This window comes from Dermacentor albipictus, chromosome 4, assembly GCF_038994185.2.
Source record: "Dermacentor albipictus isolate Rhodes 1998 colony chromosome 4, USDA_Dalb.pri_finalv2, whole genome shotgun sequence".
Classification (NCBI taxonomy): Eukaryota; Metazoa; Arthropoda; class Arachnida; order Ixodida; family Ixodidae; genus Dermacentor; species Dermacentor albipictus.
Genome location: NC_091824.1, coordinates 67,533,501 through 67,549,871, shown reverse-complemented (window position 1 = coordinate 67,549,871; position 16,371 = coordinate 67,533,501). Strand labels below are relative to the sequence as shown.

General features: G+C 45.7%; 1 protein-coding gene across 3 annotated transcripts in view; it reads left to right on the top strand.

Annotated features, from left to right (window-relative positions):
• Positions 1-16,371, top strand: part of LOC135902081 (uncharacterized) — a 651,905-nt gene that overhangs the window by 252,008 nt on the left and 383,526 nt on the right. For all 3 annotated transcript variants that reach the window (XR_011513945.1, XR_011513944.1, XM_070537064.1), the window contains exon 3: positions 11,364-11,469. Coding sequence is in view for 1 of the 3 variants with exons in the window: in XM_070537064.1 (XP_070393165.1) it covers positions 11,364-11,469 (106 nt within the window). In the remaining 2 variants the exon portion in view is untranslated. The remainder of the gene's footprint in view (positions 1-11,363; positions 11,470-16,371) is intronic.

The following is a 16,371-nucleotide window of genomic DNA, read 5'->3' as shown; positions in this document are numbered from 1 at the left end:
CGAACGCTCCAGAAAGGGCAAGACCCTGATTACAGGGCCTCGAAAGGGCTCTGTAAATAAATCTCTGTAATTTACATAATCACTACTTCTTTTCTGTACACACAGCACCTATTTACTACCAACATGGATACACAGATAATTCAATGGAACGTCAGAGGTCTTCTTAGAAACCTTGATGATGTGCAGGAACTCCTCCAAAAACACAATCCAAAAGTGCTGTGTTTACAGGAAACACACTTAAAATCTATACACACACACTTTCTCCGAAAGTATGTTACATTCCGCAAAGACCGCGAGGATGCTGTCGCATCATCTGGCGGTGTAGCCATTATTGCTGACAGAAGTGTAGCGTGTCAGTATTTAAAGCTCCAAACGGCCCTTGAGGCCGTGGCCGTTCGAGCCATACTTTTAAATAAACTCATTACCATCTGCTCTTTGTACATACCACCACATTATCAGCTTCACAGACGCGACTTAGAATCATTAGTAGATGAGCTCCCAGAACCCTATATGATTCTCGGTGATTTTAATGCACACAGTAGTTTGTGGGGCGATCCACGCTGTGATGCGCGAGGTCGCGTCATTGAACAGATGCTTTTCTCTTCTGGAGCATGTCTCTTAAATACAAAGGAACCCACATATTTTAACCTAGCCAACAAGTCATATTCTGCCATAGATCTTAGCATTTTATCGCCGACGCTTTTACCATATTTTAAATGGATCGTGCTTAACAACCCATATGGGAGTGACCACTTCCCAATAATCCTAACTACGCCGAAACAAGATCAACTTCCCCCGCAGGTCCCTCGGTGGAAAATTGACACAGCCGACTGGGAACGGTACCGAACTCTTACACACATGACCTGGTCTGAGATGTCCGGTATAACCTTAGATGACGCTGTTGCATATTTTACAGCTTTTATACTTGATGCCGCATGTAAATGTATTACTCAAGCGAGCGGCATGGGTTCCAAACGGCGTGTTCCCTGGTGGAACGATGCGTGTAGGCAAGCACGGAAGAAGCAGAACAAAGCGTGGGCGCTGCTTCGCGATTCGCCAACAGCAGAAAACTTAGAAAACTTTAAGCATATCAAATCCCAGGCGAGGAGAACGCGCCGACAAGCAAGACGAGAGAGTTGGGCGAAGTACATATCAAGCATCAACTCGTACACAGATGAGAGCAAAGTATGGAATAGAGTGAAAAAAGTCAATGGGCAACAAACATATTCCCTGCCTTTAGTGAACAGCCACGGAGAAAGCCTTGAAGACCAAGCAAACTTTCTCGGTGCTCATTTTGAATACATATCGAGCTCTTCACACTACTCCGAAACCTTCCTAAAGTACAAAACACAAATTGAACAGCAAAAATTTGAAAGAAAGTCTGCTAAAAGTGCGGCGTACAACAATCCATTCTGTATAGCAGAACTGCAGGTAGCACTAAGCTGTTGTAATACATCCGCCCCAGGTTCAGACCGCGTAATATATGAGATGTTAAAACAACTACCACCCGAAACACAGAAAACCCTCCTCTACCTATACAACGTTATATGGTCTTCCGGCGAGATCCCCTCTGTTTGGAAGGAGGCTATTGTAATTCCCATTGTGAAACACGGGAAGGATCCTTCCTCTGTATCAAGTTACCGACCTATAGCGCTAACAAGTTGCCTCTGCAAAGTATTCGAAAAAATGATTAACTGTCGCCTACTACATATCCTCGAATCAAATAAATTCCTCGACCCATACCAGTGTGGGTTTCGCGAGGGTCGATCCACCAGTGACCATCTCATACGTATCGAGGCACGTATTCGTGAAGCTTTTGTTCATAAGCAGTTTTTCTTATCAGTATTCTTAGATATGGAGAAAGCTTATGATACTGCGTGGCGGTTTGGGATATTGAGAGACCTCTCACAGTTAGGTATACATGGCAATTTGTTTAGTGTTATTGAAAGCTATCTGTCTAATCGCACATTCCGTGTTCGAGTGGGCAATGTTTTGTCACGGAAATTTGTACAGGAAACAGGAGTGCCGCAGGGCGGTGTGCTCAGCTGCACGCTCTTTATAGTAAAAATGAATTCTCTTCGTCTATACATACCACGTAACATCTTCTATTCCACATATGTTGACGATGTGCAGATAGGATTCCAATCAAGTTCTCTTGCAATCTGTGAGCGACAGGTGCAGCTTGTTCTTAACAAGGTCTCCAAATGGGCTGACGAGAACGGGTTCAGACTGAACCCACAGAAAAGCACATGTGTCGTTTTCTCGAGAAAAAGAGGCCTGCACGCTGATCCTGAAATTCTCTTGCATGGTGAGCGTCTGCCTGTAAACAAGGAACATAAATTTCTAGGCATAATTTTAGACGCGAAATTAACCTTTGTACCGCACATAAAGTATCTTAAAATAAAATGTATGAAAACAATGAATATCTTAAAGGTGCTCTCACGCACAACCTGGGGCAGTGATAGAAAATGTCTCATGAACTTGTATAAAAGCCTCATACGCACACGACTAGACTATGGAGCCATAGTTTACCAGTCGGCTACTCCAACTGCTCTGAAGATGCTAGACCCTGTCCACCACTTAGGAATTCGCCTGTCCACAGGTGCCTTTAGAACAAGCCCAGTGGAAAGTCTGTACGTTGAATCGGATGAATGGTCACTTCAACTGCAGAGAACATACTCGTCTTTCATGTATTTTCTTAGAGTAAACGGAAACAGTCAGCACCCCGCGTATAACACCATAAACGATTTGTCCAGTTGTCAACTTTTTCGCAACCGACCCACAGTGGCAAAGCCTTTCTCACTGCGTGTCAGAGACATAGCTGAAGAAACAAGTTTTCCCCTGCTTCAATACCACCTTATGTCCCCTGCTATACGGCCCCCACCGTGGCAGTGGCAACCAATAGAGTGTGATACATCCTTCATAACTATTACAAAGCGCGCTCCCCTCGCGCATATACGAATGTATTTCCTGGAATTGCAACACAAATACTCCTGTCCTGAATTCTTTACAGACGCATCAAAGTGTAATTCTGGCGTATCTTACGCAGCAGTCGGTCCATCCTTTTCGGATACCGGTGTTCTGCACACGAGCTCAAGTATCTTTACAGCAGAGGCCTACGCCATATTGGCTGCCGTTAAACACATTAAAGAATTAAATATGCCAAAGGCAGTTATATATACAGACTCCTTGAGCGTCGTAAACGCATTGAAAACTGTGAAGAAATATAAAAATCCTATAATTGTATCTCTCTATTCAGCATTATGCACCACCTATGCGTCCAGGCAGCATATCGTAGTATGCTGGGTGCCGGGGCACCGCGAGATTGCAGGAAACGTGTTGGCTGACCAGCTAGCCACATCCGTCCACGCGAACGCTGCAGACATTTCCACCACTGTCCCTGTAATGGACCTTAGGCCCTCCATAAGGAAAACGCTCAGGGCTTTCTGGCAGCGGCTGTGGGATAAAGAAATAGAAAATAAACTGCATGTTATCAAGCCATATCTTGGAAACTGGCCGCCGGTATCAAAGAACCGCCACACGGAAGTAATACTTTGCAGACTTAGAATAGGCCACACATACAGTACACACGCATACCTATTGTCAGGTGGTGATCCACCCATTTGTGATAAGTGTGGTGAGCCACTTACCGTGCTTCACATTCTGATGCAATGCAGAGAATTAGATGCAAATAGGAAAAAGCACTTTCCATTACCTCACCGGCAACAAATTCCACTTCATCCCCAAATGATTATAGGTATGGAACCTCTCTTTAAACATGAATCACTGTTTCAATTTTTAAAAGCTGTACATACTTTTCATACTATAGCCCCAGGAAATCCGTAGCACAGCCTCTTAACAGAGGGTTCTGCTGCGGTAGCTGCATTGAAAGAAAGCACCTGCCTCCCAGCCTTTGGGCTCAAAGGCTTTAAGGAGGCATATGTGCTATTTCCATGTTCATGAATTTAGCCCCATGATCACTTGTCACTCGTCCTATACCCAGAGACCACTCCACGTATCACTGTCATAATTTTATACCTATATATCGTTTTATGCTTCTACGATAGCGACTAATTTTAGGCCACTTTACAGCCATGTTACACCCCATCATCGTAACTCACCAATCAGCGCTTAACACATCATTATCAGTCATGGCGCTCTTTGGCCACACCTGGCCCTTGCGCCACTAAACAACACACATCCATCCATCCATTCGTTCGTAACACGCAACTCCGGTGTTTGTTCTGCGCCTGCTTGAGGGAGTGCGTTCTGTTTTCATATCGACTTGCACGCCGCCTGTGGAATCTACTGTGATGGCACATCCCCATGCGGCGGCGGCGGCTTTGTGCCCACAATATGCCGCCGACCGAATGCCTTGTCCAAATAGGGCCCGGCGGCGTGCTTTGTCGAAGACAGATATCATGTCACATACTCGCCATAAATCTTCCGCCTCCCTCCATCTACCCCAACCATCCTATCTGTTGATCTCAGGGGCATATGCCTCTAGCTTTCGCACGCGTCTCCCCCCCCCCCCCCACTCTCCACACTGCCTGTCAGAGCCGCGGGTTTGTTGAGCAGGGCGTGAGACAGGACCACTTGGTATTCCATGCTGAAGTGACTAGCACAAGAGTGGACATGAGACACTAAAGAGACGAGGACAAGCGCAAAAAAGCCAGAAGGCCAGCTGCAAAGCCCATTTTCGTACGATAAGCACAGCTAGAACACACAGTTAATTTGCTCGAGTCATCTCAGTGATGTGTGCTAGAGCAAAGTGATTTTCACTGTCTCATGCTGTGTATGCCTGTAATACATGTGATATCATGAGACGCCAATAACGACACCAAGGAAAACATAGGGGAAATTATTTGTACTTACTAATTGAACTAAAGAAATGATAAATTAGGGGTAATGGAAGTGGACGAAGAAACAACTTGCCATGGGCGGGGGGAACGATCCCACGTCTTCGCGTTACGCGTGCGGGTTTATTGACCCGCACGCATAACGCCAGAAAGATCACGTACTCGTGATGCCTGCGGCAGAAAGCATGTTCCACTTACGCCGTCAAGGTTTGTGAATGCTGGCGCTGGCTAACACTTCCTAGGTTATTTCTAGTAGTAAGACATAAATACCCAAGATAGTGGACAGGGAAACCGTAGCGTGGTAGCTCAATTGGTTAGAGCATCGCACGCGTAATGCGGATACGTGAGATCATTCTCCATCTGCTCCAAGGTGTTTTTTCATCTGTTTTCATTACCATTTTTAATAATTTCTTTAATTTATTTAGTAAGCAAAGATAATTTCCCCAATTTTTTCTTTGGTGTCTTTGTTGGCTTCTCATGATATGATAAATAAAAGCCGGGCCCCTCGGTCAACCCCCGTTCTTCTCGTTCTTACATAAAAAGGGGTCTCGAATCCGGCAACACTGATGCCTTCAGGTAGCTATGCGGACTTATTGACCAGTTGCCTTCACCCTGAAATATCACGTACTCGTGACGCCTGCGGTAGAAAAGATGTTGCGCATCCACCGACAAGGTTTGTGAGTGGTGGCGCTGGCATACACTGCCAACGTTAGTTCTAGTAGTAGCCCATAAATACCCAAGAAAGTGGATGGGGAAACCGTGCCGCGGTAGCTGAATTGGTTAGAGCATCGCACGAGTAATGCGAAGACGTGGGATCGTTCACCACCTGCGACAAGTTGTTTTTTCATCGACTTTCATTGCGTATAATTTTTCATTTCATTAATTCAATTAGTAAGCACAAATAAGTTCCCCTATGTTTTTCTTGGTGTCTTTGTTGGCTTCCCACGATAGGATTTAAATAAAAACGGACCCCTCGGTAACCCCCCTTTCTTCATATAATACATACAGATCGATGACGTGCCATGATGGTGACTAAAGTTCTGGACAATATACAGATGCACTAATGGTGGATTGACTCCAGTGCCACAAACTGTATTCGTAGGCTGTTGCACATTACTATCAACAATTACTTTTGTTAATTTGGTAAATTTTATCTAGCAATGTAATCAGCCTTGGCATGATCATGTTTACCGTACCAGCTCGCCCAACTTTCTATCCTTTTGCATTACAGCCTTGGCAGCGTGCTACTAAAATAGACGAACGTCTATGCAATATAATCGCCGCGGAAGAAGATGGTGATAATGAAGTGAACTTGAATAAAATTTATGGAACCGGCCACCTTGTGTACGTCGCTCTCATGCGGGTGAATTCCTTATTCCGGGATGCCATGGCTATCGGCTATCCGCCTTGCTCGCCCCCCCCCCCCCTAATATATCGCAAGATATATTCCACGCTCTATGAATACAACAGTCAGTTCTGCGGAAACCCCAATATACTCTCCATCATACGGTTTGGGAGTGCAGTGGTCTCATGGTGGTGCCAGTAAACAGAGCTCTATCTCAAGAGCAGTGGAAGGGCCTTAGGAAGAGAAAGCTTATTACCGTTACATCTAATAATTATGTGTACGCACTGCGCACAAATCAGGTGGCAAACGCGCAAGATTTAGGTTTCAGGTTTGTTTCATTTGCATCACTACCTCGTTACTATTTCGCAATCTATTTTGACTGCGGCGGCGCCGTGAGCGTGCGCCACTTGTTTAAGCCCGGCCACGGCTGCGTGTGCCTGTCCGCGCGGTTGAGCGCATGCGCGATCCGCGCACCGACTCTTCCAACTAATCTGCGGCAGGTGCGAGTACCTTCATGTGCGCTTTATTCTTCGGCGACTACTGTTGAAGGTGGCGTGATCTGAAGTTGGGAAGATGCGTAGAAACTAGAGGAGGCACGAAGCGATCGCGTGCCGAGACCGGCGTTCTTAATCACGCCAGTGTCGTAACAGCGAGTGTTCGAGGCCATCAGGTAACGTCTGTTCATGTTTGCATGTGCGCGCGCCGCTGACCATGCTTGTTAATCTAATTAGTAGACGAATTTTTACTGACACTCATACGGCCGATAAAACTAGGAACATATTTGTGTTACACTTTGCGTCAGTACCAATGCTTCGCTTTTTCACGCGAAACTGCGACTTTCGTTTTACTAAGCGAAGCTTTGTAGGCGAACTCGCCAAGACTTTGTTGTCTGTGGCGGCCGCTGTGTACTGCTTGTTTGGAAAAAAGTTCATTCCAACAAATCACGCTACGAAAATTTGTGAGTGAGGGGACCGGCACAGTCCACCCGAACGATAAGGCAAAGCCGAGAAGCCCACACAGGATAACACTCAAATAATGATGGAATCATCATCTGAAGCGAAATGCGCAGTACATTTACAGTTGTGATGGTTACTGACTGTGTTCTCTACGCCATTACGTAGTGAAATAAAAGCAGTACCTAAATGTCCTCAGTGCAACATGTACTCGGTGCTTCTACGAAGATTCAGTGCTATTCAGGACTAGCCACGTTAAAATAAGAGAACGGTTCCTTCAGAGACGAGCAGTCAGTGGTTGCGACTACGGGGTTACAGGTGATACGTGATAATTCGAAGTAAATAACTCAAATCCATTAATTAATTATAAGCATTTATTTACAGCGTGCACGCTCATCGGAAATGCGAAATTGAAGAGAGCTCTCCGTACAGATCATAGCAACTGTTGGATTACCTCCGGAACTGTGACACGACGAAGTTCGGCTATTAAGGCGCGCGAATAGAAACTGCGTGGCTGCAGCAAGCTGAAAGCCGTGCGTCTCGAGGCTACGTTCTCCTTAAGTTACCGAGCAACGCGGACCCAGCGCGCTGCAGCTCCAGAGCGCTCCTCGCTGTCGCAACGCGCTGGCTATGGGTGACGTAGAAACACGTGGCTGACTTCGCTGCGCGCTCCAGCTACGATTCGTTGCGCTCCGACGGCGTGCGAGCTTGTGCATGTGGCTCTGGGAATAAAAAAAACATAAACCGAAAAACAAGGAAAAGCAAAAAAAAATTAAATTATGAGATTGTACGTGCCAAAACCACTTCCTGATTATGAGGCACGCCGTAGTGGAGGACTCCGGAAATTTCGACCACCTGGGGTTCTTTAACGTGCACCTAAATCTAAGTACACGGTTGTTTTTGCATTTCGCCCCCATCGAAATGCGGCCGCCGTGGCCGGAATTCGATCCCGCGACTTCGTGCTCAGCAGCCCAACACCATAGCCACTAAGCAACCACGGCCGGTTTCCTAGCAAACAGAATCCACGATCTTTCATTGACGTCTATGCTCGTCGTCCAGTAAGAGATCAGTCGTTGCTGTTTCGCACTCTGTGTCAATCCCTATTTGTTGCTTAGACGTGCTTAGTTCGAAAGTGCACTAGAAACTGATGCATTAATCAGCAATTATCCCATTAGTCTTGCCTCCTGCCCTGCTCCTACGTCATGGTCCTCATACTACTGCTTGCTTGCCAAATTAAATCAACTCAAATTATGGCGCTTAACTTTCCAAAGCAACACACTTGATGTGAGGGACGCGTGAATGAGAGGCTTCGGAATGATCTCGATCACCTACTAAAGGTGAGAACTCGGAGTGGCTCCCTCTCGCGAGTGACGTCACGGCCAGGAGCCGTTCGCTCCGGCTCGCTCGGCTGCCGCGCTCGCTCGTACCCTATGTGCATGCTAGGGGTTTCGGCGGCTCGAGCCTATTTACAGAAGAATATTTGGGATTATTTCTGCTGCCATACCTTAACCGCAGTTTCTTCTTCAAAACTGCGTGAGTCATGAAACTTTGCGACTTGTACATCGCAAGCTATGTAACCCTGAATGGGTCTACTGGTCTTGCAATGCATATATATGCCGTATCTGTCCATAAATTTTGCTTAAAAGGAATGTCTGCAAGTTCAATACGTGAGGCTATGTATAATTCTCCTCTAAACGTTTAACATTCTCTTATTACTTAGCTATTAGAGACCATCGCATTGCACACGGAAGAAAATCCTTCATATTTAGGGTCAACATTATAAATCCGCGTTAAAAGGACATTGCCTAGAAAAGCTTTCATCATGGTTCTTATTACTCTGATGAGTTGTTATAGTGCAATAAATGTTGAAACTGTGTTAAGGCCTAAAATGAAAAGTTAAGCGCATTTTGTGTGAAAAGATTTTCTACTACTTTCTTTCACCGTTTTCTGAAACAGGCACCCAGAAACGCATTGGCTGTTAACATGACGGTGCGTCATGTATAGTACGTATATACTTCACGAATACCATAACAGCAATCACATTAAAGAAAATTTCGTGGTTAAAATCGAGAACCAATCAACTGCAAGCGATGAAATGTGTCATAATGGCCCTCACTAGCTTCTATCGACGATATGGCGCACACCACTCCCGCAACGGTAGCAACCGACTGTCGTTATAGCCAGGCACGCATTGTTCGCCAAACCTAGCAGTTCACTACAACTTCGAATTTTAACCATGAAGTAGCTTTTGTGAACGCCAATTACTATACCTATAGCATACTCGAGGCACTGCAGCGCAGCTTAGGCTGCCCTCATTCTTACTCATTCTTACTCACCTAGTCTCAATCCGGCCTTGTTTCATTATACAAGCTGAAAGCTATTCGCTTCGTCAGTACATGAAAGCGAACTTCGCTCACCCGCCTCATAAAGAAGGCACCACAAGCCTCACACGAATTCACTTTACTTTTTCCCTCCACTGGGGAACAATAATGCCTTCAATATGTGCCGCACTATTAATGAATGAGGCTTCGGCTTCTTGCTGGATCTTGCAGCGAAATGGTCCAAAAAGCATATGTCACTCTAATATTTGACCCGAGCAGTCAGTGTTATTTCTTCAAAAAGATTAATCATGTCTGTTAATTTGCCAAGCAGGACGCACCAGTAAATTGCCCAAGTGAGTTGAACGTGTAGCACGGAAAGGGAATAAGTATTGGTACATTCCTTTACGTGTGCTGCAAACAGCAGTAAGCCTCAATCAGCTTTAATTCAAATTACCGCTACTTAAATTTAACCGCTGAAGAACGGCCTAATTTTGAGAAGGAGTTGAGAACGGAAGTGCTGCTGGAAGAATATAAAATGCAGTGTTAAGGTGTCGCGTTACTGCCGAGCACTTCTGTGAAGAAATAGAAAAATTCTATATTATACCGTGAACTACTCGTCGTGAGCAAACATGTTTTAGCAGGTTAAAATAAAAATGAATGTTGTAGAAGTCATACATAGCCAGCGTTTAATTGTGACACGCACGTTGCAACATAGTTGGCATGGAATCCTAACTGGAATTTTAGTTGCAGTGGTTTTGCGTCTATACTTTTATTATTCACGTGAGGTAGCGCTGCAGAGTGTAGATCCGCGCTTGGAAAACCCGTAATGGACTGGTCTGAGTTCCCTAGGGTGGCACTATAGCGTTGCGTTTTAGAAATATACTGCCGTCTAGGAAATAAGCTACTTGGTTACATTTTCGCGAACGAAGACGTCGCAAAATATATATTTGAGATGCCCTTCATAACTATACAAGCATAGGGAACGAGCGCGAACGAGCAGAAACAGTGCAGAAAGCGCTCGGACACCGCCCGGGCATCGCTCGACCTGCAGCAGACGACAGGCGTAAGCCCGTGCACTGACGTCACGCGAGCGGCGCTCGCAGCGCCCCTCTAAGTCGTTCTCGGGGCTAAGAGTTTTTATGCGAAGCATATTACGAGAGCTCAACCCAGCTCCTCAGGCGCGGCGGTGTCGCCTTCAATACCACGTGACACCGTGACGTCACGACAACGGAGAAACGGCGCTCCAGCTCGCGCCGTCGATCGCGGCGTCGCCCCCCGCATCGGACGCGGTGAGCGTCGAGCAACGCAGCGTTCGGCGCGACAACGAAATGTGCGCCTGAGCAAGCGCCGCACGCCTGAGCCGACGCCGACGACACCGGCTTTTCTGCGACACGAGCTCCTTAACGCTGTCGCGTTAAAATAAAGGCTTGTATGCTTCGCATCCTGGGCTTAACCTTAGCTAAGCCACAGCCATTTTTTTTTAAAAGGGTGCCTAAACCATAGTAAACAATGACAATTTTAGTTACCGTGCACCTAAACCAGAGTAAGAACCTATAAGTTTTTTTTTACCCTGTACCTAAACCAGAGTAAACAGCTATAGGTTTCTTTGCCATGTACCCAAACCAGGGTAAACACCAACAGGTTTCTTTACCGTGAACTTAAACCACAATAAATGAGAGTTATGGGGACGGAATGCAGCCACACAGGCTAGGAACCAAACCCGTGACGTCGTGCTCAGCAGCAGAACGACAAAAGCACTGCGTCTGGTTGCTTCGTTGCCATTGTTTCCAAGTTGGCCAGCTTTGAGAAGTTACTCTCCTGATCTGCTAACTACTATTGTGCATTTTATTACATGCGGGGCCTCAACTGCGCAAACTCGTTGCAGCAACGGCCAGCTCGCGGTGAAACTTGAAGCAGAACGGGAGCTCGGAGTGCAATTATCTTCATGGGTCTCCAAGGTGCCACCAAGAACGCCTGCCTATCGTCGAGCCGTACGTATAAAGTAGTGAACGGGGGGAAGATCCGTTGAATCTTAGGCGCTCCTCCAGAGTCGTGTTCTGTCTTCATGCTTAGCTCTTCTTCTTCCTCCCACCCGATGCCGCTTCCCTCTTTCGTCCTCTTTTCTCTTAACGCAAGAAAGACCTTCCTCTCGGCCATCCGTCTGAACCCCTCAGTGGTCCGTTTTCGATTGCGGATCCTTTGGCGAGAATCTGGAAGAGCGCCGGCAACGCACGTTTCTCTCCCCCCTACTTTGTCTCTTCCTTCTGTCTGTCTTCCTCTTGTCTCGTACACTTCCCCGTCCATTTCTAGTGCTATTCCCAGTCCTTTTTATCACCGCTTCCGGGGCTGCTGGTCTCATCGGCTCCTGCCTAAATAAATATCCGCCAAATTTATCGAAACGTACCCCGACACTGTCGTTTATCTCCCCTGCTCTCTGCAAGTCGCTCTTCCCTGCGTGAAACCACCGCGGTGGCGTAGTAGTTTTGGCGTTGCGCTGCTATGCCCGACTCATCGGGCTCGAATCCTGGCCCCAGCAGCCCGATTTCTATGCGGGCGAAATGCAAAAACGCCCGTGTGCCGTGTATTGGGTGCACGTTAAAAAACCCCAGGGGGCCAATATCATTCCAGAGTACCCCACTACAGCGTGCCTCCTAATCATATTGTGGTTGTGGAACTTTAATCATCAAAATTTAATTTCGAAATTGCTCCCCGCGCGAAAAAGGGAAAGCTTTCGGCGTGACGGCGTCTCGTCGTGGTGTAGGAACGCTTGGTAGTCTGGGTGGGGAGCGCGAGGAACAGCTTCCAGTGCGGCGTTACGATACAGAGCAGCCAAAGTATACGCTCGCACGCTCGCACGTGCGAAGCTTCCGCTTTCGCGTAATTACGCCAGGTAGTGCCGAAATTTTGCTGGTGGTTTAGAGGACCAGGTAAACCTGACATGGATACCAGAACGCCAGAAAACTAACAACAGAAAGAAACGGATGGGCTGCTAAGCACGTGGTCGCGGGATTGAATCCCGGCCACGGCGGCCGCATTTCGATGGGGGCGAAATGCTAAAACACCCTTGTGCTTAGATTTAGGTACACGTTTAAGAGCCCCATGTGGTCCAAATTTCCGGATTCCCCCACTACCAGGTGCCTCATAATCAGATCGGTGTTTCGGGCTGTAAGGCCCAGTAATTTATTTTTAGCAAAAAACGGATATAATCTTCCAAAGAAATATTTTTATTTGCTATGAAATCAGCCAAACAAAAAAAAAAACATCAGGTGGTGCAATTTGTTTTACGGTACGTAGCTTATAATTGCTGACATTCGCTGACTGCTTGCATATGCACCGTAAAAAAATTGTGCTTCTGATCGTAACTTTCTCTGCGCTGTCATTGAATGAATGTGTATAGGTTCCTCTAGATTATGGTAAGGACCGTGTCAATCTTGCGCGAGCGTGCAGATGAAATGCACCGGGCTTTGAACCTCCATACGTAGGTGCGTTAGATATTCGTCGGTGCTGCTACTTATCAGTTCTCAGCTAGATGCGGAGGCGGCGGGTGCCATTGTTGGAGCCAGCCGGTCCTCAATACAGCCATTAAAGAAGTATACGGTAGGAAAAGAACAGACGACGATTTTGGTGACTTTCATTGTGATTACTTCTTTTGTAATGTGGCGTTTTTTTTCTTTTGTTCGGTATCGAGGAATGCGGCAGAGATGGCAGCTGTAAACCTTGCAATCACTATCTATGATATCTATGCTAACCATACGTTTGGGAGATTTGGATCACTCAATTCAAACATTTGCACGAGAAAATGCGCACTGCGTTCGTGCGATGTCTAGGGAAGGTGTATTTATATTGGAAAAGATATTCACGTGTGTGTTCAGTTTTCTTTTCTATAGAGGCAATTGGTGTTGTAAGGCAAGGCGTCTAGCAGCTTCTGGCACCGAAGAACGGAAGTATTTTTTTTCTTTAAGCATTTAAAGTAGGCCAGGAACTTGGGCTTACTTAGTGAAAGTGGGAGCCGCGGTGTCCATAATTTTCTTTCTTCGTGCCCCACGCCCCTAAATCACAGAGAAATACACCGAATTAAATGAAAGTCTTTCTCTTTGTGCACAGTCTGTGCTTATCCATAGAGATAAAAATAACATTCACATAAAGGGCCCACTTTGTCTTACGGTAGCGTTGCAAAATAGGGTCTCTTTTTTTTTGCGCTTGCGAGAACAATGTCGAGCAAATGTCTCTAACAATAAAATTTAAGCAAAAAGTTAGATATTTTCTCTTTAAGTTAGTCCACTACCAGTGATAGTAATTAATCCTGATAATCATTGCAAGTGCCGTCATCAGTCTTCGCTAAGTATTTTAATAACCGTACAAGAAAGGAATATTTAGAGACGGGTCTAGATAGTGTAGGAAACAATCGTAGATAGCAAAAAAAGGAAATTTGGTTCACTCAAGAGTCTTACCAACTATCAGGCAATTACTTGCAGCAATCCGTTAAGAGCGACCATAATCAAAGGGTCCAAGGAAACGGCCACTCTAAGCCCTACGCAATACAGTCAAGTGTATGTGCATAGAAAAGGAGGAAACAGAAAACCTCCGCAAGAGCAGAATCAAAGTACAGTAACAAAACACACAAAGCAATTACGAGGGGATCAAAATTCAGTCATGCGAAACAGACCGCTATCCAACTATAGCAAAATTAGGCAACTTGAGTTTCTAATGAACCCGCCTCCGCCACAGTGTCTGCAGCTTTATTTTCTGTAACCGATTCTTTCATTTAGACATTCGTTTCTCGGCGCGCTCACCATTTCATTGAGAATTTTGTTTCGCTGCGCCCCAGCTCGCAACGCTCAATTAGGAGCTCATTATAAACCCTAAATTATAAAATTATACCTTTGCAGGAAAACCAGCGCACTACCGCTGTACATTGTTCTGATTACTATTTAGGCAATTAATAACGGACGCACATATATTTATAAAGCTGTCATTATCAAACGTTAATACATATCAAGTACATTGTTCAGCCATTACGTATAGAATGCTCGAAGGTAAATAAAATAGTTACAGATAAATTCCCGCCAGCTTTAAATATTTTTCATGCATCTTCGCAGAACAACCGTATTTATGCACCGCGGTGGTGCAGCGCGATAGTCTGGAGATGAAATTGAAAATGGTGGCATAAAACGGTCCGGGATTGAGAAGGTGTAGCTACAGGCAGGCCTATAATAGGCAGTTTCCTTGCACAATATTTAATTTCGCGCGCCACACGTCTACGCTTTGCGCAGTTACATGTTTATTTTCTTTTCATTTATTTCTGGGTTAGGTAAATTATAACCACAAGTCTTGGTGTTGCAGTCGCGAAACATTAAAATTCATGCCTTGGTTAGCCCTTTCAAATGCCACAGACTAAATTTTCCCCCTCTCAAACGCAGAGATATTTTAAGCACCTCTACCTTTCAAGTATACAATGGGCATATTTGGTTTTAAACAGTTGCTATTCCTATACTTTGCTTGAAGCCTCAACATCATTAGGGCAAAACTATAATATCAGAAAAGGTGCGGTAGCCAGTGCATTTACAGAAACGAGTTCTCGTTTAATATTGGCAATATTAATTACAAAAAACGTTAATTGCGCATCTGGAGGAACTCAACAAAAGCGCACATCATGATCTCCGAGGGTGTGATATAAAACAGTTATTGCTGCACGTCATTCCTCATGGTCAGAATTACAAGTGGAAGTGATGGTTCATTTCCGAGCCATAAGCAGCTACAGTAGAACTGAAAACTGAACTGTTTGAAACGCATACATAAAGATTACCGAAACACGAAAGCGAGAAGATGAAAGTACCGACGGTGGCGCCATCGCCCGTCCTTGCTTGGTCCGTTCTCTTTCCTTCGGCGCTTCGGTTACAGTCGTGAATGTAGCTAGCAACATCCATATGCCTGTCTAGAAAAACGGACCCATGCTCTTGGAAGAGACAGACACCGAAAATGAAAATGACTAGGGGGGTGAGGGCGAGGGGTTACCATCGTCTAAACCCCTCAGGATAACCGGAGTAGGGAATGCGCAAAACTGTTTCAAAGAAAATGTAATGAACACAGACATCAACTTGTGCTTTCCCTATCCTTCATGACCAGCCAATTACTTTTTTTATTGTTTACGTTTCTTATTTGTGTCTGTTGTTCTCTGGCCAGAGATGTCAGGCATTCGTCGCTGCACTTTTTTCTGTAAGTGCTTACAACTGGAGCTGAGCCACCAGGCAAGCATGTTGACGGGCACAGTAGAAGGGGGCGACATCAATGCATGCTCTCATACAAACATGGCGACTTAAGAGTTGAAGGAGAGATTCTCTAAGCCGGAGCTTTCTATGTACACTGTGGCTTACTTTCTTATTCCACGCTATCATCTGACTTCTGCTTGGGGCTCTTCATCGGTGGCTATTAAATATGCATCGAGGTTACATGCTCAATCTGGGCAGTCCACCTACTATGTTCGGCATTTAACTAGCTATATTCGCTTGATAGGTACGCATATACTATATCGGTACTTGCGTTCACTTTCCAAAACTGATGTACATGGACTGAGGTGACCACCCACGCAGATGTCCTTTCATGTGACCGGGCATGCGAATGCTCGGGGGCCATGCTCACTTGAGGAACCACCGATATGTGCGATTTCAGTCGCTGATTGGCACATGAAATGGCACCCGCGTGGGCGGTCACCTCACACTACGTAGCTCGAAATCGAGAAGATGAAAAGTGAGAGAAGAAATCGGCAGAGTCCACCGTGGGATGATTGTTCAAGTGAGCCATGCTGCGATACTTAATTGAAGGAAGAAGGGGCTCCTTCCTGAACCTCTCTCTTTTTATACCAGAGTCAAGCGATGGCGTCGCGTTGTAGTACT